The 26,842-nt window shown below is 34.1% G+C and overlaps 3 protein-coding genes across 6 annotated transcripts in view; 1 reads left to right on the top strand and 2 right to left on the bottom strand.

Annotated features, from left to right (window-relative positions):
* The window catches only part of RhoGAP100F (Rho GTPase activating protein at 100F), a 56,901-nt gene extending 35,445 nt beyond the window's left edge, over window positions 1-21,456 (bottom strand). For 2 of the 3 annotated variants that reach the window (XM_065358911.1, XM_065358913.1), the window contains exons 1-2: window positions 21,124-21,456; window positions 17,875-18,025 (exon numbers count right to left, since the gene is read on the bottom strand). In XM_065358911.1, coding sequence (XP_065214983.1) covers window positions 17,875-17,952 — 78 coding nt within the window. In that variant the 5' untranslated portion in view covers window positions 17,953-18,025; window positions 21,124-21,456. Of the gene's footprint in view, window positions 1-2,253; window positions 2,565-17,874; window positions 18,026-21,123 lie in introns of those variants that run through there. The other variant, XM_065358912.1, reaches the window with a different exon arrangement.
* Window positions 21,457-21,609: 153 nt separating this feature from the next.
* Window positions 21,610-23,833, top strand: LOC135841758 (transmembrane protein 115-like). Its single transcript, XM_065358917.1, has 3 exons — window positions 21,610-22,453; window positions 22,520-22,693; window positions 22,765-23,833. Exons 1-3 carry the CDS (start codon window positions 21,750-21,752, stop codon window positions 22,961-22,963), a joined length of 1,077 nt encoding a protein of 358 aa, XP_065214989.1. The 5' UTR covers window positions 21,610-21,749; the 3' UTR covers window positions 22,964-23,833.
* Window positions 23,834-23,923: 90 nt separating this feature from the next.
* Window positions 23,924-26,346, bottom strand: LOC135841757 (E3 ubiquitin-protein ligase Hakai-like). Of its 2 annotated transcripts, none has more exons than XM_065358916.1 (5): window positions 25,937-26,346; window positions 25,760-25,871; window positions 25,484-25,671; window positions 25,211-25,399; window positions 23,924-25,141 (listed from the first exon to the last, which is right to left on the bottom strand). In XM_065358916.1, the coding sequence occupies exons 3-5, from the start codon at window positions 25,664-25,666 to the stop codon at window positions 24,221-24,223; spliced, it is 1,293 nt and encodes a 430-aa protein (XP_065214988.1). In that variant the 5' UTR covers window positions 25,667-25,671; window positions 25,760-25,871; window positions 25,937-26,346; the 3' UTR covers window positions 23,924-24,220. The 2 variants fall into 2 exon arrangements, with proteins under 2 accessions (XP_065214988.1, XP_065214986.1); XM_065358914.1 differs by having other exon boundaries at window positions 25,760-25,835.
* Window positions 26,347-26,842: the final 496 nt, after the last annotated feature.

Raw genomic sequence — 26,842 nt, 5'->3', positions numbered from 1 at the left:
TGCGGGCATTTTTTGCCCCACATTCGTGCCACAGAAGCAAGAATAGAAGTTCAAGAAAATTCTGTTTCAAAACTGGTGCACAATTTTCAACTTGACATGAGTTTGAAATTCATGATGAGTAGAGAATTGTGGGTTGCATAAAGACGTAAGTACCTACGTTTTGTGCAAATTTTTTTGAAATAATTTTGTAGAATGCATGAGAAGTGATAGAGGGAGTAAGAGTAGGAGTGGGAGCATATAGAGTGGGATCAGGGCAAGAGTGGAGTCCTGGAATATTCCAATGAGTACGGAGTGCTCTGAAAGCGTCCGGAGTAGTTTTCAAGCATCTTTTTTTGGGGGTACAAAGTTCTTATTCTTGCAGCACTGGTCAGATCCAATCATCTTCTCCTGGTTTGCCACTTTTTTAAAAACTAAAACTGGATTTTAGTAATTAAACTCACACATAACAACCTATGCTCTCTTCAATGCTGCTAATCTCAACATTGTATCTTTTTTGCTTAAATCAAAAGTTTCCAACTTGAAGATTTTTGAATGTTTCAACATTTACGTTGTTGTGAACAATCTTCAAAATTGAAGTTTGGAATCATTTATCAGGTAGAATGTTGGGATTTGCGGTATTGAAAAAAGCAAAGTTTGTTTTTCAGGTAGTTGCTCTAAAGACAAGTTTTTGAAATGAATGAAAAAAGAACCCAAAAGGATTCAAAAAACATATCCATTTAAGAACTCTTTCGAAGGAAATCTCGAGACTGTTTTTTTTTCTTCTTCTTCACAGGAGTGATGAAAACACCTATATTTTTCAGGAAGGTACTCGTAATAATTAAAAAGGTATAAATTATCTTTCAATCAAAAATATTCTTACCCAGTGCTTCAGTTCACACATCCAAAAAATTAATCTCGTTATTTCAAACAATCACCATCACTTCGCGATGCATTAGATATACGAGTACATAAAACTATAATAATCTATCATAAAGGAAGAAAATCATAACGTGTCTTGGAAAATCTGCAACGTAGACTGAAAACTACATAATTCGAATATAGATGACTCACATTCTGCTTATTTCACATACAATGACGGCAACTCGATCTAATTAGAAACCTCATCCATTAATTCTTCAGCGCCTACGTGTACATTGTATTCGAACGCCAAAATCAAACTAAATTACCGTTATTCGAAGCCAACGAAACCCCAATTTCTTCCATTTAAGCGAAAACACAACACAAAAACTCATTATACGAAAGTAAAATAATCACAAAACCGACAATTTATACCCACATTTATCGAAAATATTTTACCTTTCAAATAATAAAATTGAAAATGCTTTAGTTTTCGCAGCCACAAAAGGATAAATAAATTACGTACTACAAATAAACACAAAATCCTATCGTGCTTTTAAAGTCATTTTCAACGAATTAATTTCCCTCCCGAGTGAAGGATTAATATGATCTTTTCTTTAATAGTAAGTATATATAGTTCTCTCGTCATGAGTTTAATTAAAATAAACAAACGAACCGACGAATACTCTGGCGAAAAATTTTGCCAAAAGGATGCAGAATTAATACTTATCTTTAAACTAGAATGTAGGTAGTTTTCATCTGAATTTTTTCAATTTTAACAATGGCGATTTTCACACTTGACATCGACTTATTCCTATATCGCGAGACGTATTACTGAAATAAGTATTCAATTCCATTAATCGAAAAACTTCTCGAAGTTGCAGGCAGTGGAAAAGTATTTCGCAGCTGAACACACACCGAATATAAGATTTATTCGACGGTGATTTAGGGAGGTAGGGGCAAGGTAGGAGTAGGTAGAAGTACATAACGTACACGATAGTGAAAATCTCATTAATCCCATACAAGTGATTTTATCCTTCAAAAAGATTATATGTACATCGACGGTGTGATTTCTCCGGCAAAACTATACTTTAAAAGCAACCTGGAGCTTATTGCTATCATCTTGAAAGTAAAACATGTAATCAAAACCAAACTACAATTCCCCAGCCCATAAATCAAGCTTTCTATAGGCGCTATGTCAAGTCATCGCACGTGGATTAAAGGAAAACTCTGCTCGGTCTGAAGTTTGTTAATAAAGCTGCTTTAAATCGTAATCGACGCTCTTTCTATATACACCGTTCGAATACTTCACCTTTATACCCACGTACTTATTGGTATTCTCTAGACAGCAGCCGGCTGCCGGCTTTTTGAAATTGGAAAAAAAATTCTACCTGAGGTTTCATATTTTTTACGTACCTTTTTACTGGTGAAAAAACATCCCGAACTGGTTCCTCGATCGCACATTTCACCTTAATATATCACAATTCGCGATCAACATTTCTCACTTTATCGAAAAAACACATCACAACGATCGAACGTCCGGTCATCTATTTCGTTTCGAATCATTATATTAAAATAGCAAATTCCGTCGAGGACTAATCAACGAATAATACAATTGAAACGAACAAAAAAAAGGGGGGCAAAAAGGTAAAAAAACTCATGTAACCCTGTTTAATTTTTCGCAGCGAACTACCCGCACATACGAATAGGGTGGAGGCACTATTCACAGTCCGAAAAAGTTTACAGTCTTTGAAGCGAGTTCAACCGCCAAAATCGAGTCTGCGCTTTGCCGTCACGCTCTGTCCTCGCCGCTTCTCCTCCAAAGGCGAGTCAAACTCATGATTTTAGAAAACGATGCCGATGCCGATGCCGGTATCGAAATCATTGTAAAATTATTGGCTCTTTGAACGCGTCCGATTATTTTAATAGACAGCGCGCGTCTGTCGCGCGCAAAAAATCGTTTGCGTTTTAAATATACCTCACCAATCTTTTACAATTACGTAAGTAATAAAAAAAAAAAACGAAAAAAACCAACAACAAACCGCAAACACAAACGGAATATTCGCTCGATGATTGCTCCCTTTATACACAAGTTACCGGATTTTACCATACTGTATTTTTATTCGTATACTCGCACACGCGATATTTCCATTTCACGTGCGTTCTTACAGCAACTGGCAACTAGATGTGTAGGTCAAGTTGTGTTGTCGGTAGTAAATTTAGTAAATTTGAAGGGAAATAAAAATTATCGAGTGTATAGCTATTTGTGTGTGCCTTCTCGTTCGGATATTCCGTCAATTTCGAACGTCACGTATTTTTTCGACATTCAATCAAGGAAAAGTACTTATACTACAGGGTGTCCCAATGCCCTGTAAGACGATATTTGTCACATGATTATGAACGGTTTAACGGAAGGAAAAAAGTTTTAATCATCTTACATTATTGAACATAATATTGAAATTCCATGAAAATCGCAACACATAGAGAGAAATGAATTCTTTAAAAAATTACTGAAACATCAGTGAAAAGTAATAAAGCTCACAAAAACGAAAAAGGTGAGTAAATTTCACTGACAGGTCTTTGGACTGGTCATTTCATCAGAACAACCAATTTTTGCTGGAGGGGGGGGGTCTTTAATTTCGCTCAAAATTTCATGAGATCAATTTTAAAATCCACGTTCATTAATTTTCATCGGACCTATTTAAAGTGCATAAGAAATTAATATACCAATAGGAAACTTCCGTCATTTTCAAAAATTCACAAAAAATTGAAAATTCAACTTTGGACGCTCAAAATTTGGTTCTGAGGTCTGAGTGACATGCTCTTTCAGGAAGCCAAATTTTAACTCAATCGGAGTAGATAGGTTAAAAATGTTTCCACGGTGGTGTTTTCCATGAAATTTTGCATTGTTGGATGGGGAAGGGGGAATTTAAACCAGTCGAAAAAATTTAATTGATATCGATACATAAGTAGAGTACAAATAAAAGGGTTGATCACGGAAAAAAATATCGGCGGATTCTGATCAAATTCAGCGGAAACCCTCATTTTGAGTTGAAAGTCACTCAGCAAAATTTTTAGCTCCGAAGGTGCTTCTGAAGAGGACATGTGAACCCTCAAAGAATGGACATTTTTGAAAAAAATCGTGTTTTTTCGCTCCAGTCCCGTCTATACCCAATCTGTTTTTGGAAAAATATTTGAGATTTTGATTTATGCTATTGCCGCAAAAATCTAAGACCACTCTTGGAATTCTAATGAGCGGTTGAAAAATTGCAAATCGCCAATTTTTGGATTAATTCGTGTTTTGAAAATTTTTTCTTCGTAAATATTTCGCATTATTTATGCCAAAATATTGAAAGATATCATTCCTAAAATTGAGTAATCAGTTTTTGTGAACTCTATTCCATCTAAAGAAATTCTTTACATACGTAAACGCACACGATTAAGTATAGTTGATAAAGATGCTACTCTATACATACATTCACAGATTGAAAAAGTACCTCGTTAAAGTAGTCATCGTGAAGCTATTTTTACAAAAACACTAAAAAGTATCCAAAATTATCCCAAATAACAGTAGGTAGGTAAGTCGTACTATAATTCACCTCGAATTAGGTACCTAAGAACTGAAAGGTAACAATACCAATGCCAAACGTTCTGCGCACCCCACTTTTGAGATTTCAAGATGAGAGTATTACGAAAAGGTATTACTTCCTTTGAACTACTTAATTACACCATTAAAAATAAATTCGCCTCAAAGATGAATAATCCTAAAAATATCTTTACTAGAGAATTTCAACGAACGCAGGATAAAAAGGATTCGAGAAGAAAAAATAGCTTCAATTCATTGGCAACTTTTTCATTTTTTTTTTTTGGCTCGCTTTAGAACCAATTTTCCACTCATGTATCGTATTTCACCGAACAACTTGGTCGATATTTCCGACAAATATACTGACGTGGTTTAACCCTAACGTTTATGTGTACTTCCGAGTATAAGTACATTTTAAAGTATAGATGATGGAGAAGAACTAGTTTTCGATTCTGTGGCCTAGATCGTAAATATCATAAATGCAGCAATGCCGTTCGAAGTCGATAAAAACGTTTATATTTTTAATAAAAATTACTTAATCTTGGAATTATTTCCTCTCGATGTTTAATGTCTTTCGTTTATTGAGTAAGTATGTTTTTCGAACAAACAGCAACCATTTAAATGTCAAATTCAGAATTACTTGGAAGAAGGATATAATTTTGAGGATTTGAATGCTCTAGTTTTATTCTAACAGTAAGGTTTACACTATGTAGAACGAATCGGTTTCTTGGGGTTTTCAAAGTATACCCAGGTAAGTATATTTAAAATTTTGCATGCAGAAATGATTTTTTGATTTCGAGTCACAACTTCCTCACTAGACTGAACATCTATCAAGTATAATGTCTCAAAATGGATAGAAGGGACGAAGGGCGAAGGAAATAGGAAACCTGAGAACTGACTCACTGCTCACTCATAACTTAATCTTGTTTTTAAAAAAAATACTAGGAAACGAATTCTATTTTGAGAAAGAAAAATCGTATTTCGTGTCATGGAAAATCGCGAGATATTTTACAGTTCCATATTTTCATTTTTCACCCCTTCAAAAATTTTCCATCGTTCCTTTTCTCTAATTATAATTCAAGCAAAACACCACATTCTAAACACTACAAACGACGAAACATTCGGTCAACACACAATGTGATTTTCAAAACACTCGAGAAAACTACAAAAAGTAATAATTCCGCAACTTCTTCCACATTTACAATAAATTTAAAATTAATATCGTAAAACAAACGCCAAGAGAGAACTTTGCACACAAAATAAGTGGGTAAAATAAAAGCTACAGCGGTATCTGTTATTGCAAAATGAATCCTTTAGGGTACAAAGTTACATTTAAATTTTAAATCATTCGTATTCTGTTCAAATGCACACACACACATAACGAGAGTGCATAAAAACAAAACACGAGAAAAAATGACGCTGCAATTCTATTTCACGTACTAACAATAAGGTTCCTACGTGAACATCTTCGTCGAGAATTTTATAAAGAAAAAACAAATCCGCCAGCTTATTATAGTATCGTAACACCTGCGCGCATCTTCGCGACAAATTTACAACTGCGCTCGATAAACACCACCTAAAAGAAAGGAATTTTTCAAACGTGTGAAGAATAAGATCAAAAATAACGTGTACAATTCTACATAACGATTTTTGGATTTTTCTCCCATCTGCGTTATTAACAAATACAAATAATTCAAAGGTTGATAAAATTTAAACTTCGCACCGTATACCTACGTACGATTTGAATATTTCTAATATTCGTATTTTGTGAAAATACCAGATCGTGCTGTTTGAACAATCCGCAATGATGGAGTCTGGAAAAAACAATGATTTTCTGAAATATAAAACCTATAACAATACTGTTCCCTGTTATCCTTTTCAACACTATCGCACCGGTACCGGATACAGACGAATTTTCAGAATTGCAAACATCATCAGTCTCTCATCTCTACTGTATTTGCTAAACCCTGCCTACCTACTTGTTGAGTTGAAGTATAATATTGTAAATTAGACAATCACCAAGCTCGAAGATAGCATCTTTATCATTAAACATGTGTTATTTCAATACCTACTAACAACATTCGTTTCATTAGTTTTAGCTTTTCCTGCCTTTCCTGCAGTTTGTTTTCTATACACCTAACTTGTTAAAAATATTGTATTTGACGTTTTTCAATTTCAACTGTCTGCGAAACATTTTGTGACGAAGTTAATCGAACGACAACTCAAATATCTACTCCTCATTAAATCGTAAAACGAAAAAATAAAAAACAAAAAAAAATAGGTACTCTACTCCGTTGTTCGTTAAAAAATGAAAGAAAATGTTCGCAATGAAATCAAATGCTGCACCGAAGCATTTTCAATGAATAAAAAATATTGTGAAGAACATTTTACATCACTACAAAGTTTCATCAAAATAAATAATATGTATGTACCTAGATAGGTTTAGGTACCTATTTTTACTCTCTAAAAATGAATTAATTTGTGTACACTACCAGGGGATGGTCACTGAATTGTCCCTTCTTTTTTACCAAAGCGAGGGGAGTAAAATCATAGGGTAGTCGCTGAAAAAAATTCAACTGCTCCAATAAAGGAATTGAAGGGTCTCGAGGGGATTTGAATTTTCCAAAATAATCCACAAATTGTACGAATTTGCTGGAACAGGGAAGGGGAGGGGGAAGAATACATAAAAGTACTCCTTGGGTGACTCACTTTTGGAGAAAATTGGGCCCCAAAAATACCTACTCTTCTATCCTAGTTTCAAGTCAAAAGTAATTTTAAATGTGACCAAAGCTGTGTTTTTCGGTCATACAAACAGGCAGTGATTTCTTCATCAGTTTATTCGATTTTCGGATTTTTTCGTAAAAATTAAAATCTCGGATAGGATTCTCAATTTTTGGTTTGAGCAGCGGAATATTTTCTTTGACCGTACCGTGCATAAGTCCTCATGCTCTAGTAAAAAAAAAATAAATAAATAACCTAGAAATTATGAATTGAATATCACAAACTTAGGAAGGCGAAGTAAAGATTTTAAAATTTTTAGAAATTTTATGAAAATCGAAACATGATTTTGGGGAGTTTGTCTTGAATGAAATATCGCCTGCCTCGTCAGAACTCAACGGGCCTGACTCTGAAAAGTGTTTTGAGATTGGTTTCATCCCTTTTGAGGCAATTTTTAAAGAAGTTGTATCATATTTTCAAAGCCAAGAGAGAATCCTATTATTCTTCAATGTTTCTTTTTTAAAATGCATTTTCAAAGTAGATATACAGATCATACGAATTTGTGAAGCGAGCAGAAGTTCCAAAAATTACTCATTTTTTTCGTTATTCCGAATTCTCTTATTTGATGCAGAATTTCTCAAGAATTTTCTCAACTTTGAAATTTTTTATTCTAGGGCCTTTTTCTCATAATAATTTAGTGTTAAGGTAGAGTGGGGTAATTGCAAAAACGGGGTAATTGCAAAATTGTGACCTCATGCAAACAAATATCAATTTTCTGGTTGTGCCACCTAGGGGGTGTCGAAGCAACGACTCTTACCAACATATTCACCTGGTCACAACTCGCGGGGTTCAACTTGTCGCTCAGTAGCAAACACTTTCATCATAGCATGTTGAAACCACTCATAAGTAAAGTGAGAGGTGTTTTTTAAAAAAATGCACGTGAAATAGAAAAAACTGTTGATTTATCTGGAATTTTCGCGATTTAGGGTCATGAAGGAATGAAGTTTAAGGTAAGATATCGCAATTTGAAATTTTTTTTTTATTTTGGCCATAAATTGCGTTTTTGCAATTACCCCAGAAAAAATCGACTCGGGGTAATTGCAAAAACGATTTTTTTTTTCATTTTTGCACTTACCACAAATATTTTTTTGCTCCAAATAACTTGAAAATGGTTCGAAATAACAAAAAAAATAAACTTCCGCGGTCACATGATGAGTTACAAGTTAGAGAAGTGATTACCAGTTTTACTGAATTTTTAAATTATTGCTCTTTTTTCATGTTCTACTGATATATTTGACGAAAAATGTATTTCTATGACGAGTTTTTTACATAAAAAACATCAGAAATGACCAATAGTTGATTTTTTGTTCATTTTAGCGAGTTTTTAAAAAAATAATTTTTCAACATTTTTTCACTCCCCTAAAATTTTTTTTGGGAAGTGGAAAACTTATCGAATTTTTTACCGAATCAAGACCACGAATACATCAAAAGTTACCAAATGACACGTAGAATACAGTGAGTGTGTTGAAAATGCAAAAAAATACAAAAATAAAAAAAAATATTGCCCACTTTTGCATTTACCCCAACATGGGGTAAATGCAAAAGTCGATTTTCAAATTTTTAAATTGAAATTTTCTCCACGATTTGTGGATCAAATTGTACCAAAATTTTACCATTGATAGAGAACCCCCTGAAGTATATGTGGTACAAATTTCAGCTTCATCCGTGCAATAGTCTTCTCTCAGCGCCCTCTCAAAGTGTCACTAATCAAAAAGTGCTTTGCAATTACCCCACTCTACCTTACCATTCCAATTGAAATATGAATAAATTTTCAACGCTTATGCAGTGATTTCGACTCAAAATTCGAAAAAAAAAACACGAATCAAGATTGAGATTTTTTCAGGAATGTAAAATAAAATCAAAAAACTCGATTGATTTTAGGTCAGAACTGAAAACTGAACCGGAAACCGAACCTTTATTCAGCGAGTTAAAACCTTAACTGTACTAAACCGAACTTTATGAAATAAAAGTTTTTTATCTTTCAAGTTCGAAAATATTTTTTGTAAATACAAGTAGGTACCTACGTTTTTTTATCGTATTTATACCTCACACACGTTACACTATACAAGTACTTATGATAAAAAATTTGTTCGGAAGTTTCGATAGGCTTATACGTTGTTCTATCAATATTTTCTCAATATTTACCTAATGTAAAAATCGTATTATGAGTAGGTAATTTGTATTATTTAATTTTTATCAACTTATCTTACTCGCTTGTGACCATATTATGCGTAAAATTAAACTAAAAATCGTAAATTAAAAACTGAAACCCGAACCGATATACCGTGAATTACGAGCAAATCCTTGGAACTGAAAACTGAACCGTTTAGCCCTGAACTGAAAACTCGAATTGAAAACTGAACGTTAATTTATTTCAAATCACACAATGAGAATTACGACATTTCAAAATTTCGATGCGTTGCATTGTAGTGTAGACAAACCATGATACACAAATCAAACACATCGATCATATGAATCACAATTGTTTCGTTGAAAATAGAAACAACTGAACTCAAACGTATGAAATCATTTTCCTTCGCGTTCGTTCAATTTGACAAAAAATTCACGTAAAAATTACGCCAGCTAAATGTAATCAGCACGATTTTTGCAAAAATGTATTACAAAATAAAATTTCGCCCAAAACGTCCTCGTTTAGCAGCTGTACGAAGACCGACTATGAACGTTTTCAGCAGTTCAGCACGGTCCAAGCGTTCCGGTCGAGCAAATCGAAACATGCTATTTAAAATTTCATAGAAATTACTTCGCCTTTCGTAACAAGTACCATACCCTGTAGCCTGTACCCACGTACAATGTAGGAAGCTATAGGTACATCTACTCCCTAGAAGAGTTCTTCTCGCTGCCGCGAAAAGCAGAACAAAATAATCTTCCCGAGTAGGTATAACATGTTCAGCTAAGTGAGCATTCAAACAAAAACTTCTTTCCGACCCGTTTAACAAGGTTTTCCAGACATAACGAAACCATAAACGAAAAGCATCAGTATAATACGCGGAGATAGGTAGAGGTACCTAAAAATCCACAGCCTTTGATGTACGTAAAGATATATTATAAACCCATATATACGGACATAAAAAATTGCGTCATTAATATACCTCCTTAAGGACGTCACCGCTTAGAAGACAAGTTGCATTAGAGCACGCTATACGCAACCACCGCCGCGTCACGCCGACCTTTTTTTCCACAGGGTGGTCCTTTTTATAATATATTGCGAATATTACGCATTCATTCAATCGTCTTTACGAAGAGTATAGACGTAAAATGCGTAGGTAAATTGTTTGTTTGATTCATTCTTCTGCACAAGGCGTTTTGAAATGAAAGTAAAGCCCTTCACCAAGTTGCTGTAGAGCAAGTACAGGGCCGTTTTAGCAAGGAAAATTCATAACAGGAGAATTCTTAGCACAGAAAATGCCAAATTTGATTCACAACAAGGCTTAAACAGCCTTAGAACTCAAAAGGTAATCAAAATCATATTAGAGATTACAATACTATCCAAAGGACCGCCAGAAATATACTCGTGTCTCGTACCTACTTCTTAGGTAATAAAAATTTTGATTTTCTGGTGAACTATTGAGAAATCCAAAATTGACAATTTTCAGTGATTAATACTCTTATCGAAAAAAGTACGTAGGTACTCAATTAGCAAAAATTATGAAAATAAGTCCAGAAAACAACCAGTGGCGAAACTAAGCATTCTCGTTGGGGAGGGGGGGAGTGATCAACCAAAAATTTGCTGACTAGGTTACTATTCATAGTCTATCATTCATGACATAAGACATTTTTGTTTTCATTTTTCAATTTTCAGAAGCCTCAGACAAAGAATTTTTTCATTTTGTAAAAACAAAAAAAAAATAGCCCGAGCGTAGCAAGGGCAAAAGCTTTTGAAGATCACTATTCTGATAAATAAGAGAACAATGTTTTTTTTTTGGGAGGAGGTTGATTTTTTTGGCTTGAAAATTTCAGAATTTGAAACATTTTTTTTTTAAATTTCAGTTTTGAAAAGGAAAAGCAAAAAAGCCCGAACGAAGTGAGGGCAAAAGCTCTCAAAATTACGTATTTCGAGCAGTAAAAAAACATTTTTTTTTTCATGTGAGGTGAGGAGTTTATTTTTGGATTTAAACATTTTTTTGAATTTGAATGATAGATTTTTAGAAAGTTTGAATTTGAAAAAGAAAAATCAACAGACCCGAGCGAAGCGAGGGCTGAAGTTTTCGAAAATTTATAATTCAAGTACCTAGTAAATTATTAGGTACTTTCTTATAAGAAGTCAATTTCTTTATAATACATTCGACATCCTAGAACAGATATTTTCCAGTTGCAGAAATTTAGAAACAGAATAATTGTACGCAAAAATTTTCAAATATGTGCTATTTAAGTTCCATAAAAGTCGGTAAGTATACAGTATTATAAGTCTCTAAATTAAGACTAAAAATTTTCAAAATTTATCCACTTCGTCTAGTCCCGGCAAAGTCGGCAAATTTGCTGACTTCAACAACTGAGAAGGGGGTACCACCCCTCCCCAATAGGTTCGTTCCTGAAAACAACTCGTATTAAGGGGTTGGTTTTCGACTATAGATACAGCGATTCGTGCGAATTTCAAAAATTTCCTCGCGAACAAGAAATTATTGAATGTTTTGATTTATGCAGAGTGATTGTATAAATGCTAAGAAATTTCCCCGCTATTAATTTTCCTAGAACCAATGTTTTCATCACTCAAGTGCCAAAGATGAGAAAAATTTAAATAAAAATTGAAATTTCACCCCCCCCCCCTTGGACAGGTTAGAGGTGAGGTAGTGACATGAAAATTTGAGTGGGGTGATTTTTCAACTGGTTTCACGCGTTTTTGTCATTTTTTGTGAAAAACATGCATTTTAGGCAGAAATTTAGACGAAGCAAATTTGTAAGGTGGGGAATAAAATTTCCATTCTTTAATGTATGTAGGATAGGGTGGGTCGCCCTCCAAAAAAATCGGCGGATTTCGATCAAATTCAGGAGAGACCTTCATTTTGAGATGAAAGTTACTTATAAATTTTTTTAGCTTTAGAGGTGCTCCTGGAGGGGAGAAATGGATAAAAAAAAAGAGGCATTTTCGAAAAACCACGACTTTTTCGAAAATGCTTTCTAAATGGGGCTTCACATCTTCTATTTAGGGGCACCTCCACTGCTGAAAATTCTTTTGAGCAACTTTCAACTTAAAATAAGGGTCTCTAAAGAATTTGGTCGAAATCCGCCAATTTTTTTTCCGCGATCCACTCTAATGTAAGTATCATAAAACTTTTGATACAACAAACGGTTGATGAGATATTATCTACGAGTAAAAAAGTATTTTTATACACAATCCAGTCATTTTCCGCTGAGTATGGATTCGAACTATAATTAAGGAACGGCTAACCGAAGTTTACAGGAGTTGAATTGTACGTAGACCTTTCACCTAAATGAAATTTTTCAAAAATCGTAATACTCAAAAACTCGTCAGCGGCTCCAAAATGGTTTGAAACTGTCTTAATTGACTGAAATATGTAGTTGAAAATGAGGTATAACTCAAATTTCGGCTTCCCTCATCAATTGGATCAAGTTTTGATACTATCACGGCTCGAATTTAAATTTCTAAAACTTCTTTAAAATTCCAAAAATGGATTTCAGGACTTGAAATTACCCGCTGAGACGTGTTTTTGTTGTGAAAATCTCTCGATGAGCGTACCTTTTCTCCCGCCACTTGAACATTATATGGAACCACATCAACAGAGACTTCGTAAGTGTTACATAGTTACTGGATGAAACGCTTTACTTGAACCCTAAAACACTCTGTTCACCTTTCCTTTTCACCCTTATTCGTGAAGAAAACTCTGGGTAAAAATGAAACGGTCATTATTTAAGTAAAATTCATCCCATCCAGGCATCCACGTTTCCCCGAACACATCCGTTAGCTTTTCTGTATGAACGATGCATTTTCATTACAACAAAACACACAACAATCATTATATAAATCGAAAATTGCTCAAAAAATAATCTCGCATTCAGGCAACGTAATAAAAAGATAAATCTTCGTATATACTGTGCGCAAAACACACTCTCCGTATAGCTTACAAAGCCGTGCTTTTGCTGCTGCTGTTCGCCTATCGTATAGCTTGAACGGCAATAACATCATCGCAGCATCAGCATCGGCTAAAAACTTGAAATTTTGTTTTCTTTCATCTTTTACACCGGCAGCTAACTTAAGTACATCTTATATAAAGCTATATCAATACACACGAGAGATGCTGTACGAGAACCTCTCGCTGAACAGTCTGCTAACAAACAAAAAAAAAAAAAAAGAGTGAAAAATACGACCGACGCGTCTGTCTTATAATGTAGTAAGCAAGTGAAATATAAACAAAACTCCAAACACAAGCCACCACTATTACGACGCTATTCGGATTGCGCGAAAATATGTTTTGAAATAAACTAAATTAAATATAAGCGAAACATGAAAGAGATGAGACACTTTAATAAAACTTCATACCTTCAACATATGAATACTCCCAACGGTAACGGCATTTGATAAAATTCGCAATTTAGTTTCCCTACTGACGGCGCAAACTTTATAAAAATTTGCATCGGAAATATTGGAAAAATAGCGAAAGAAACTCGCGCTAAAGAGACGAAGACGACGAGTTAGCATCAGTGTGCTAACTTAGCCGTACCTACCAACCTACCAACCTACCTAGCTAGCTGTACAGACACCGAAGACGAGAAAGAGATAAGGGAGAAATTGAACATGTCCGACAGCGCCTAAAAGTAGGAAAGTTTAATAATTCCTTAGACGTACGAAGAAGAAGGAAAGGCGCGGCGGCGACCGCGTGAAAAGGGTAAGAAAAACTTTCCCTCGATAAGAAAAAGAAGAGAAAAAAAAGGAAAAGGAGAAAAAAAATGAAACTTCTATCGCTGCTTTCCTTATTAATGCTGCTCGAGACGAGAGAAGAAAAATGTAACATTTTGCGCGACACCGTACTCGATATTAATTCGCTCTTCGTCACAATTTCCTGCCATCTATTTATCACAATACGCGCTATCACAGTTCGACAACATAAACGCCTTATCGTCCGCAATTAATTGCTTAATTAATTCAATTGAAGTTACCGCCCGAGTAAAGATGAAGCTTATAGCGAGTGTTTCTGGTTAAATCACACGGTCGCGGTCGGGGTGCCAGTTCGAGGTTACTTATGGGCGGTCGTCGCGCGTTCCGACACAACGTCGGAAATGGTGTGGAAAAATAACGCTTTTCCACCTTATCGTCTTCGTACCCTATCATCTTCTATATATTCTAACCATCCAGCGAAATGAGTTTACCTATACTCCGATGAGAGTTGAACAAATCTCGCCTCGTTCAGCTTCACAACATCCAAACATGTTGAAAAATTTATTAACAATGTCGTCTAGTTTATTAATTATCTACGTATTTTTTTTTAAACGAGATGGGTACCTAATTACGTATAGGTAAGTATTATTTTTTTGAAAGGAGGGAAGGGCAAGGACGGATTTTACGACGGAAAATTAATACGGTCACAGGTGAGAGTAATTTCCAGATACTCATAGCTTCATATTTATTAAATGCTCAAGGTCGTCAGCGAAGCTTAAAAAATTCGTTGGAAATTTTCTAAAAGGAGGAGTATCGATAAGGGCATTTTTTGGGCCCGGACAGTTATCGACTCGACCACTCTTAAAATGTTGTAATGAATGTCCCAAATACGAATCCGTGGTTAGTTAACTCAAAAATCAAAATGAACATTTTTTGGGCTCCAGGGGTTCCCAAAGTTGCGAATAAAAAATTAATTTTAGGAACCACCGAGTGTTATTTTCAAAAACTTTTTCAGCGTTTGAACCTGATAAGACGTTATGCGAGGTAATTTTTCTATTTTCGACCCTCGAGGGCAGAAATGGGAGGGTTTGATTTTTTGAAAATTTTGGAACCACCATTTTGAACCTACCCGTTTGAAACTCCGCTAAAAAGCTTTTCACGGTTTATTAGTATCCAAAAGACCTCCATCCTACCAAATTTTGAACTCAATAAAATTTTGCGCTGGTACTCAAGAATCCAATTTTTCGTAATTTCGATATTTTGGGAACCCCTAGAAAACTAGAAACCCGCGATTTGCGCCAAACGTAACGTCTTGGGGTATATATTCAATTATCCAAATGAAAAAGTTTATTTAAGCTCCCTGCATATTCGTAATTTTGAACCCTTTTTTTAGAGCCCCCCACTTTAGGCACCCCTAAAAAAGGCGAGTATGCATATTTTTTCAAACAAATTGAAAAATTTACATTTGAAACACACTAGCAAGTGCTCGATAATTTTTCATTCGATTTTTCCTGCAACTTTCAAAATAGAGCTATTTTGGGTCAAATTCCGAGATTTGCTCTTCGAAAAAACGTTAAAATCACGTTTTCACGATTTCAACGAAGTAAAATCTCGGAATTTGACCCAAAATAGCTCTATTTTGAAAGTTGCAGGAAAAATCGAATGAAAAATTATCGAGCACTTGCTAGTGTGTTTCAAATGTAAAATTTTCAATTTGTTTGAAAAAATATGCATACACACCTTTTTTAGGGGTGCCTAAAGTGGGAGGCTCTAAAAAAAGATGGTGGTTCCAAAATTTTCAAAAAGTCAACCACCCCCCCCCCCCAATTTCTGCCCCCGAGGGTCGAAAATAGAAAAATCACCTCGCATAACGTCTATCAGGTTCAAACAGATCCTTATTACGCTGAAAAAGGTTTTGAAAATAATACTCCCAGGTGATTCCTAAAATTAGTTTTTTATTCGCAACTTTGGGAACCCCTGGAGCCCAAAAAATGGTCATTTTGAGTTAACTAACCACGAACCACGGATTCGTATTTGGGACATTCATTACAACATTTTAAGAGGGGGGCCAAAAAATGCCCTTACATCGATACTCCAAATTACTCCTCCTTTGAAGAGATTTATTCTTGATACCGATCTCACTGATCTGAAGAGAGATTGACATAGAATTGGTATTTCTATTCTACGAAATTAATAAGAAAATGACTCAATTGGCTGATTTCCAGTTGAACGGCCATTGTAAGGCAAGATCGACGTTTACGGTTCAATTTTTTTCAACCCATCCTTCACAAAATTTCTCTTTTTAGAATTTTTTACTCAAAAAAAAACATAAAAAAAAGTTTTTAACGTTTTTAGTGAAAAGCTTCACAGCTATTTTCAACAACTTTTATTTAAAACTATAATTAATTTGCAAATTTTTCAATTTTTCATCAATCATAAAATTAACCACAATTGTCCATCAAGAGCAGTTTAATCTTTACAAACATAATTACGAGTTATAATTTAATAATCTACGAAGAAAATAAAAACTACGCAAGTCTTTATATTTCGCTGAAATTCGCAGAAAAAAAATGTAAATATTTCGAACGAATACTTGGAAGTGGCTAAAGCAATTTAATCGCGTAGTCGGGAACCAATTTAGCAATATACTGGAGTAAAGCGAAAAACAGTATCTGGAATCTTTTAAAACCTCACGGGAGGTATTTTTGCGGCGAGATCTTCGATAAACGGTGTAAAGGAAAATTCGGAATTCGGGGAATATTCTTGAAAAACGAAAACTACCTGAAGAAAATTCATTTTATCGAGCCCGGCAAGGAGGTAATTTCGTTTGTAAAGTGACTGGTGCGGTTTTCTAAAAGTGAAACTATTAAAACAGGTTACATTTTATTTATTTCTATCTCTTAACGTCCTAAGGGTAAAAAGTTTCTTATGTATTTTAGACAATTTGCCAAAATACTTTCGATGAATTAGATACAGTATGTTTGAAAACTCGACCGCTATTTTTCACCAACACGTTTATCGGAAAATTATTTGCGTAAAGTGAAAAATGCAAAATTGAGTAGATCCTGAACACACAGCTAAGTAAATGGCACAAAACGAAGAACTTGAAAATAAGTACATATTATTAGAAATGTAATGTGAGATAAACTTTAAGTGGGAAACTTCACACTCTGCTGCGTCTTGCAAGCTAAACATCCTTTTTTTTTTCTTTTTTGTGTGTATTTTACTAGCATTTTATACGCATTGCGCCATTTTACCTTTTTTTTTTTTTTTTTTTTTATTATTATTATTATTATTATTATATTTATGTATACGACAAAATTCCTGTTTAGGTAGAGTTGTACGAATTAACGCGTTTTTATTAGGAATGATAACACGTTTTAGTGTTGGTTGAAACCCTCGAAAAATAATAATAATAATTCAAGCTAACTCTTTGCTTTTTTTTCGCTCCAACAGGCAACAAAGAGCAACTTTTTAATCACCCGGCTTTTCGTAGAGATTTTCAACCTAAAATGTAAGTACTTATTACGAAGGTATCCACCATTGTCGTCGTCGTCGTCGTGATTTACTCCTTTCGATATTTAATTGCAACATTGTCGAGACTTCAAAATGGCACAATAATAATGCGAAGCATAGCGAAATAATTGGAGTTGCGTATTATAATTTTATACGCTACAAGTTCGATGCTATTTTCACGCAATTTTCCAAGTTGAATATGATTTTCGAAATGTCTCGAATCGACTTGAAAATATTCCAATTATTGTTCCCATCGGACCCGTAAAATCTATGAAATTTTCAACATTATCCAAAACAATCAACTCACTTTTTTCCGACCGCAACAGAGCATGACGTGCTTGAATTTTTTATTGAGTCTGCGCCAGTATTTTTTATCTTTCAACATTGATTAGGATTGTTCCTTTTATTCTGGACATTTTTAACTTAATTCGTCACGTTGTCCAATTTGCCGCATAATGCTGAAAGCAAAAACAAATTGTAAAAATACACAATGCAATGATTAAGCTTTTATAAAGAACGTTTTCGAAAGTTGAAAATTTGATTTAGGAATATCCCATTTTGAAATAAGTGAGGAACTGGTTTTCAAAATTTTTAGGTTCTTAGATTTATTTCAAAATCAGGCAGGGGAGGGTTGGCGAGGTACTGAGAGATCGTATCCGAAAAAGAAAAGGATATTCGAATCGAAGTGTCTTCGAGATCCTGGAAAACGATACGTAATACGTATTTTACAATTTTTTTGAATTTTAAAGACTTGAATAGTGAATAGTTTCGGAAGGGCTTAGATTAAAAAAATTAGGTAGTTCACCATTCATTTTTTCGGAATTTCAATAAAAGTTGTGAGTTCCTTGAGAGCTTAGAGGGCCGATTTTGAAAAAAAGAATGAAAAAAAGTTTTCACCAATTTTGAATCAGAAAAAAAAAACGAAATTTATTAAAAATTGATAATGCAAAGAGAATTTCTTTTTTATCCTCTCTTTTAAAATCGTCGCCGAGTTTTTCAGGTACTTCATCGATGAAATACAAATTAAACATCATCACCTTAGGATTAAAAGATTATCAAAAATAACGCAATTTATTCAAAAGTATAAGCACAATTTCTAAGAAATCGTTCAAATTTACTTGATGTCTTGAGTAAAACAACGAAGAAAAAAATTACATTTTCTTCCAAGATGAACTAGGAGCCAAAATGAAAACAATGAAGAAATTTCCAGCATGACAAGTACTTTCAAGAGTTTGAACGAGAAAGGAATTTTCGTTTGAAATGAAATGGTGTGGAAAACTAGATTCGTTTGCTATCAACGTTTTACGATCCTATTCAAAACTACGTTATATTGTTTATAGTGTCTATCACCAAATGAAAAAAACAAAAACAAAACTGAGACGGACGAAAGAAGCCAAGGGGGTTAAGATTGTTTTCTGTATACGATGGAAAAATCGCACGGTTTAGTGATACCTTTACTTATACGACGGCGTAACACAAAAAAAAATCCTCTTTTTAAGGTAGGTACAGTAAATGGAGTCTAATACTTATTTTTTTCTCGTTTTAAAATCTGTTCACATGAACTACACGTTTTTTATGTACCCAGGCACATGGTACGAATACAATGAATACATACATAACTACTAACTGTGTGTGTTTCGAATAGTTTCATACGAATGTATACGATTGGTAGGTAATGCTTTAGGTAATCGAGGAATGTATGTAGAAAGAAAATTACACCTTCACAAAAGTCTCTCAAAATGATTGCACGGTATAAGCACAACGTTTGAGAAAAAACACTCCTAAATTAAGGCTAGTAAGGTGATTTTGTTGCTGAACTTAGTTTAGGTGGGCAGGCATCTTTACCCAAGTAATTAAGCACCTAGTCTACACTTCAACATGAAAAAGTCAATAAATAACTCAAAAGAAACATTTTGGTTATTCGTGTACAAATTGTACAACTACTGATGGTGGAATTGTATTTACGCGACCGGATCATTCGTAGATCCGCCGGAAAATTGTATCACTCTGGAAAACCCAACGAAGGCCACGCAGCTCGTTCATTGAACTGTAGACAATCGAGTAAAAAGCATGCGCATCTTCGGCTGAACTTATGAAATAGAACTTACGGAAAAACACGATTTTCAATCAGTGTTGTCTGTTACGGTATTTTTCATACATCATTTCTGAACAAACACGAATACGACTACACTTTTCCAGCCCAAACCAAAACCATTTTCTAAAGGACAAATTACCCATCTGGAATATGTTTTGTCAAAAATGTTTGGAATTCAAAACGAATCTTGATTAATAAAGCAACATTTAAAAGATACGGAGAACATGCAGCTAGCTACAAATTGCCATAATCAAAAATGTACCTATTCGACAAAAAAAATCCCTTCGACGAATTTTCATCGATAAGTAGGTATACCTATCGCGATATAGTGCTACTTATGTCATCAAAAGCTGTAATATAAATATCTAATGACATCGCGACAGTACCATTTTAGTATTTTGAGTATTTTACGATTGATGTGCTTGAGAAAATACCCATGTACGACTTACATTCTTGTTCGAAGGTAACACTGAATACGTATATATATATACTTAAGTAACCAAACTTTGAAAGGCTGGTTGATATAAACCTTTTTAAGCTTTCGTTTGTTCCATTCGTAGCCCGTAAATCGATATTGAGGACGTTTTTCAGCGAATTCAACTTCAATGGCAGGGTAGTTTTTAGATAGTAAATTGAGTGAATCGAGTGTTTCAAAGGTTGAAAAAAATTTCAGTGGTACCTAGGCCTAATTTTAATACATTTTTTGAGTCAAAAAAATTTTTTTTAAGCAACGCAGATAGGTTATAATTATGTAAAATGGATGAAACCAAGAAGCGCTATAAGTAGTTACCATTGCATAGTTCACCATTTAACAAAAATAACACATTTCAAAGGCCAATGTAAAACAGTGAATTTTCAATTGAAATACGCTAAAATACTTGAAAAAAATCAGTAATGTAGCGAAAAAAAAGGACAGAAATGATATTTTTTCAAGATGAAAAATATTTAACGCAAAATAATATCCTTTCAATTAAAAAAATTATCGAGTAATGCGTTGCATTTGAAGCCTTGAAAGGCAGGATTAAATTAATGACAGTCAAAAAGAACTGACAGATAATCGATATTACTTTCATTGCTTTTATTTAATATGTTAATGTACTAGCGTACTAATGAAAAACATTTTAAATATCAACTTCACAGTATTTACAAAATGATTTTATTAAAGGATAGGACAATTTTATTCGGTCTCAATTTTTTCGACGAATTATAATAACAGCAAATAAACACGGTGTTTCTTTAAATTTCTATAATAAAATTGTCAATAGAACAATGATAAATTACGAAGTAAGGTAATGCATAAATTATCCTTTTTCGTGGTTAAGATTCTTGATACGAACAATATTGCATTGCCCAAGAATTGTTATCTTTTATTGGACAATGTTTCTGATGAGCGATGAGTTGATTATACATGCAAAAAACAGTACGATATAATACACAAAAATAAAAATTAATAGCTCTTACCAATCAAATCCGTCGGCGAACATGAAAAACCAAAATTTTGAAAAATAGTAACAGAACTTGCGTAAGTATAATATCGTATTGAAAGTTTAAAAGCGGGTTGTTTTGACTAGATAAACGACTAGATTAATTTTTACAGAAAACACCGATACTTGTATAAATGCATGTTAAGTCGCGAATAAACTTCACATTCGAGGATTATAATCCAAAAGCTTACATATTTACAAGAAACTTGATGATTGAAAGTAACATCACTTTCTTCAAAATTTGGGTTTATATTTTGCTTTACATTTTTGTTTGTAAACGGTGAACTTTTAAAAGCAGTGTCATACTTTTGTACAATGCAAAGGCAAACAAAATGCAAAGTTGAATTTTTCGGTTTATGTGTGTTTCGAACATATGTGCACTCAATAATTATGTTCATGAAAAAAACAACAGATTGCGCTACCTGTCAACCAAATTCAAAACATTGATAAAATTTTTATTGATAAAGAAATTTTCCTGAAAATTGAATTATCTATCTATGGTTGGATGAGTGTTTTGACGAAATTTTAATGTAAAGAAATAGTTTTTTAATGAAAATGATTTATTTAATAAGTAATTTATTCAATTCTGGAAACATCGGATAAATGGCGACGAGTAAAATCGCGAAGAACTTCGTTTATATTAAACAACAAATAGCCGCGTTGTTGAAGAGCACCAGCAACACAGTAAAATGCATTTGGTTAATCGTTTTCGTTAGTTATTCATTTTCTTTTTTTGAAACTGCTGTCGATGTGATTAGTGTCACACCAGGATATATTGTACCACCGCATTTTCGAATATGGTCTGCGTTTACATTTTGCTTTTTAGAACTCCATTTTTGGAATGTTTTAACCGATATTGTGATGATCGGATTATGTGGCAAAGTTATTGAACCTCTATGGGGTCCGGCAGAAATAATGAGTTTTTTCGTCGTAGTAAATATAGGAGTTGCTCTATTCTCTTCTATCTTCTACTTATTCGCTTATATGTGTACTTCTTATCCTTATTACTTGTTTGAAGTTCATATTCACGGATTATCGGGTTATGTTGCTGGGGTTACGGTAGCTGTGAAACAGATAATGCCTGACATCCTCATCGTGAAAACACCCTTAGGACGCATCACCAACCGAAATATGCCTTTAATGGTTCTCTTTTTTTCGTTTGTATTTTGGTTCGTTGGAATTTCTCAAAGCACCAATACAGTAATGATGTCATTTGGCGTCTACGTTAGTTGGATTTATTTGAGGTTCTATCAAAGACATTCGAGTGGTACAATCGGAGATATGTCAGAATCGTTTAACTTTGCCAGGTATGTGTAGATCTAGATACGTAAGTTGAGAAAGAAATTGTATACTTATATTGTGTTATGTTGTAGTTTCTTCCCAAGCATTATTCAACCGTACGTTGGAGTATTGGCAAATACCATATTCGATTTGCTAGTGAAAACGAAAATATGTAAGAAACGAGTCACTATTATTGACCCGTCGAGCGACTTGACTAGTGTAACCGTTGACGCTTCGGGAGTTAATCATGATAAAGAAAGAAGAAAGTTAGTCTACTTACCTCTGTGTGTTTTTTTTCCACTCGGACACTTATTTTAAATTACTCATTTATTTTCAGACAAAAAGCGTTGAAAGCTTTGAGCGAACATTTGAATAAAACGGATCGACCTCGAGTTGTAGGTGCAGTTATACCACAAAAAAGTATACCATCTTCACCAAAAAAGAAAATCGATAGCCCACCTTACTCTGAAGACCACGCTCTGATTTCTACTGCATCTCAAGAAAACGAACCATTGATCTCAAATGAACAAAAATAACACAAATAATATTGGAGTGTAATTTCTGCTACTTCGATTCATCTGTTAAATCTTTCACGCTTTCGAGTGGTTCTGCGTGAGTTCTTTCTTATTAAATTGAGATTTCGCAACAAAAAAAAACAAAACAAAAAAACTCCTCAATTTGTGAGAAATTAATGAGGATTTTGTTTCACATGGAATATTTCTTTCAATATTATCTACTGTACAAAACTGTTTTTAAAATAAGATTCCAAAATTGTTACCTTATCGCAATTCAACCACATGAATGTGTCTTAGTTTGTACTATCTACGTCTATCCCTGTCTATCCTGTTAGCTTTCCAAAAAATGAAATTTAATTGACTGTGATTTTTTGTACAGTAATAAGTAGGTAAAATAAATTACGAGAATTTTTTCACGTCAAGTCACTAATGTGCTTTGAGTATATAATATACATGATATGGAGGGCTAATAATCCAGCATTCAGCATCTGGTTCAGTAAAAGAACCTATGATAGCGATTTTGATAAATGATAAATGTAAGCGATGAATTGAAGTTCAAATGTTTAAAAATGTTCAAGGGAAGGCTTATAACTTCTTGGGTACTCATTAAACTATTTTTTACTTTAAAAAATTGTCTCTAAGGTCCAAAATGAGTTGGGTTCTTTTACTGAACCAAGTCGAGCGCGCTCTACAGAATCCTCCACGGAACCTGCTTTATTAGCCCTCCATATCATGTATATTATATACTCAAAGCTAATGTGTTCTATTGAAGAATTTCATTGAAACGTTGTTAGCGATTACTAATAAGATAATGCTTATTTTAACATGTTGAATGATACTTGGATTTTTTTCCTCTATGAACTATGAAGTAAACAAGTAATAATTTTCTAACTCGTCTAAATTATTTTACATTTTTAGCAATCGTAATGAAATGATCGTCACTATTCAAAACGAAACCTTCAAAAATGAAAAAAACACATAATTCAAGTACAGATTTATTTGCTAAATTAGCTAAATAGTTGATTATCAATGTCGTTTTAACAAAGTTAACAAAACCGTGCATGGTATAAATTGAATTCCTTGGAGGGAATTGGTATCTATAAAAATTGTCTTTTATTACAGAACTCATCAACTATAAAAAAAAATGATCAACAAAGAACATAAACGTAATACAAAAAGTAATTTCACATAATAACTTAAGAAATGAAAAATAATACTAATAGAACAAAAAAATGAAGCGTATCAGCTTGTTTTTCGCTTGAAGAGAAAATTTAACGCTTAGTAAAAATTTGTTTGATTCGACGGTGGATGCCATCTATGCGAAGCTGGTACAGGAAAGGGCTGCATCACCGATTCGCTAGAAAACTGCGATCTTCTCGGCGGTGGCACCATAGGGGGCGCACGGTTTGACATGATGCTTTGACTCATAATCGTTTGTGTTTGCTGATTAGGGCTAAACGAATTAAGGGGCCCTTGCGGAGCAGAAGTCGTATAATTTGCTGGGCTGTTAGGGTAATATGGAGGATGTGATTGTGAAAGTTGTTCCATGTTGGGTAATTGACCAGGTGGAGGGACAGGAAATGGAATACTCGAAGAACTTTGAGTAAATTGAGGGGAAAAGTTTTGATGAGAGAATCCAGCAGCCAAAGACATACCCATCGAGTTGGTAACAGCATCAACATTAGAATCAATAATTTGAACCGTTATAAGATTACTACGCAATCCAGACGCCGAAGTAACTGCTCCCGCAAGAGTAGTCGGAGGAGGATAATTCGGTACTAGTAAAGGGCTACCGAAATCAGATTGGATCAACTGTTGCGAACCGGATACAGGTAAACGCAACTGAGAAGATGAAAGTTGATTCGATTGCGAATGCAAGATGTGTTGATGAGCTTGCTTCAAAGAATCTTGAGAATGGGATGATAACGATGAATGCTGATGTTGAGATTGTAATTGCCTTAAAGTCTGATGTTGAGAAGACGGTGTAGAATGCCCGGAAGAGGAGTGAATCTTATGAAAATAGTCACTTGTGCTATTGTTCTGAACCCTGGGATCGTTCGCTACGGCATGATGCGGTGTTATCGTTTTCAGACGATTGGAGGACGACAACGATGTCTTGACTGACGGGATTACTTGATAAGTACTAATATTCTCTTTACTTTGAGACGTTCCGGTAACATGTCGATGATTAATATGAGCCTAAAACGACAGTAATAATTACGATTCAGAATACTTGATGATTCAACTAACTACATCGCATTGCATTACCTGTAAATCACGTTGAGAAAGATATGTTCTTCTGCAACCTGTATTGCCATATCTCGAACCACCAAAAGTACACATGAAGACAGTACCTAAACCGGCTTTATCAATACGAACTATTTTCTCCTGACATCTAGGGCAAGCTTTACTCTCTTGTTCGGCACAAGATGAACAAAATACGTGCTTACATGGAATCTAGATGGATTTTTCAATATTACTTAGTGAAATCCACCTTTCAAGGAATTAATATTGCACATTAAATGTATTTCAGAAGCTTACCATACGACCATAAATTAAAATCGGGGCTTTGCATTTATCACAACAATGTATCATGGGATTGATTACTTTTTCGCCGATTAAATGCGTTTTATGATCCCAATTTAAACGCAGCATTGGTTCCGGCGGACCTTTATTAATGGTTGAAAAAGTTGGCGCTTCAAGCTGGGTGATATCTGCATCCATATCCACTGGAAAAATAATACGAAATCATTACTAAATGCACAATATGTATTAATTGGCGATACGCAACACAAGAAATACTAATGCTACACTTACAAGTAACTGTTTCGGGTTCATCGCGTTGTTCCTGAATTGCAGGAGTTTCCGGGGGTTTGTTTTCATTTTCAGCGGCCTACGAAAAAGCAAGTATGAAGTGAACATACTGATACTGTAATACAACAGTCAATGGTCAAAAAGAATTAAAAGTTGATAATAAAAACTAATACTTAATACCTTTTTTCTGCCTCGTCCTCTACCACGTCCTTTTCCACGATTTGAAATTTTAGTTTCTGAATCCATTTCAGATGCCGAAGTTCTAATTTTCTGCAAACTTGAATACTCAACCGATTATACACAATGAAGAATGAACAAGTCAGAGTCAGAACAACATAGGAAACTTTTTCAACTTTTTAAACATTTGTTTAAATTTTTTATTTTTACAATACAAATACATCAGAGAATGTACCTATACCTATCAGCCAAAATTTTCAAAAAAAAAAAAACTATAACACAAAATTACGACTTTTATCACATGCTAGATGTCTACCTATGATATCCAAACTTTGGAGACGTCCTTATCAAAATTTCTTTACTGAAAGTGAAAAGTTGAGAAAGATTCGGCTTTCATTCAACTTCAACCCCCACAACCTCCCCCCCCCCACAACACACACACAAACAGAAACACAACCAAAACATATTTGACGTTTTGTCCGTAAGAATCGCTTTCATCGGCCAAAGTTGTAAATTTTTAATTTTGTGATAGCTCAATTTTTTCAATTTTTAATTTTTGATCTCCTTCTGTCCTTCTCCATCATAGATTTTTCAAGTAAAAAAATCAATGTTCTCCTTCTCCATGCAGCATTGTATTGTACAGGAAAATACCATGACGTCCTGTCCTAGACTCTTTCTTTCCAACGACAACAACACTTAGTGAAAATGAAAAAATCAATCTTCCGATTTCAATTTTTTAAAACTCATCCGTTTCAATGTTTTACTTTTTACTCATTTTCAATTTTCATTCTGAATTTCCAAAAGAGTATACAATATCTTCGAGTATAGGTACCTGTATAATAATAATAATTTTCGGTAGCCTAATTAAAAATTCGTTTACGTGATAATTGTAATGTCTAAATGTAGGTA

Source organism: Planococcus citri, chromosome 3, assembly GCF_950023065.1.
Source record: "Planococcus citri chromosome 3, ihPlaCitr1.1, whole genome shotgun sequence".
In the NCBI taxonomy this organism is placed as follows: domain Eukaryota; kingdom Metazoa; phylum Arthropoda; class Insecta; order Hemiptera; family Pseudococcidae; genus Planococcus; species Planococcus citri.
Note: the sequence above shows the minus strand (reverse complement) of the source record. Positions and strands in the feature narration are given on the sequence as shown.

What these genes read in the sequence shown, in the direction of transcription:
- LOC135841758 (XM_065358917.1), top strand. Translation starts at nt 21,750, where the DNA reads ATGGCGACGAGTAAAATCGCGAAGAACTTCGTTTATATTAAACAACAA. An exon ending in GAATCGTTTAACTTTGCCAG is followed by an intron (nt 22,454 to 22,519) that starts GTATGTGTAGAT and finishes GTTATGTTGTAG; the next exon opens with TTTCTTCCCAAGCATTATTC. An exon ending in CATGATAAAGAAAGAAGAAA is followed by an intron (nt 22,694 to 22,764) that starts GTTAGTCTACTT and finishes ATTTATTTTCAG; the next exon opens with ACAAAAAGCGTTGAAAGCTT.
- LOC135841757 (XM_065358914.1), bottom strand. Translation starts at nt 26,002, where the DNA reads ATGGATTCAGAAACTAAAATTTCAAATCGTGGAAAAGGACGTGGTAGA. An exon ending in GAGGACGAGGCAGAAAAAAG is followed by an intron (nt 25,836 to 25,936) that starts GTATTAAGTATT and finishes GCTTTTTCGTAG; the next exon opens with GCCGCTGAAAATGAAAACAA. An exon ending in TTTTAATTTATGGTCGTATG is followed by an intron (nt 25,400 to 25,483) that starts GTAAGCTTCTGA and finishes AAATCCATCTAG; the next exon opens with ATTCCATGTAAGCACGTATT.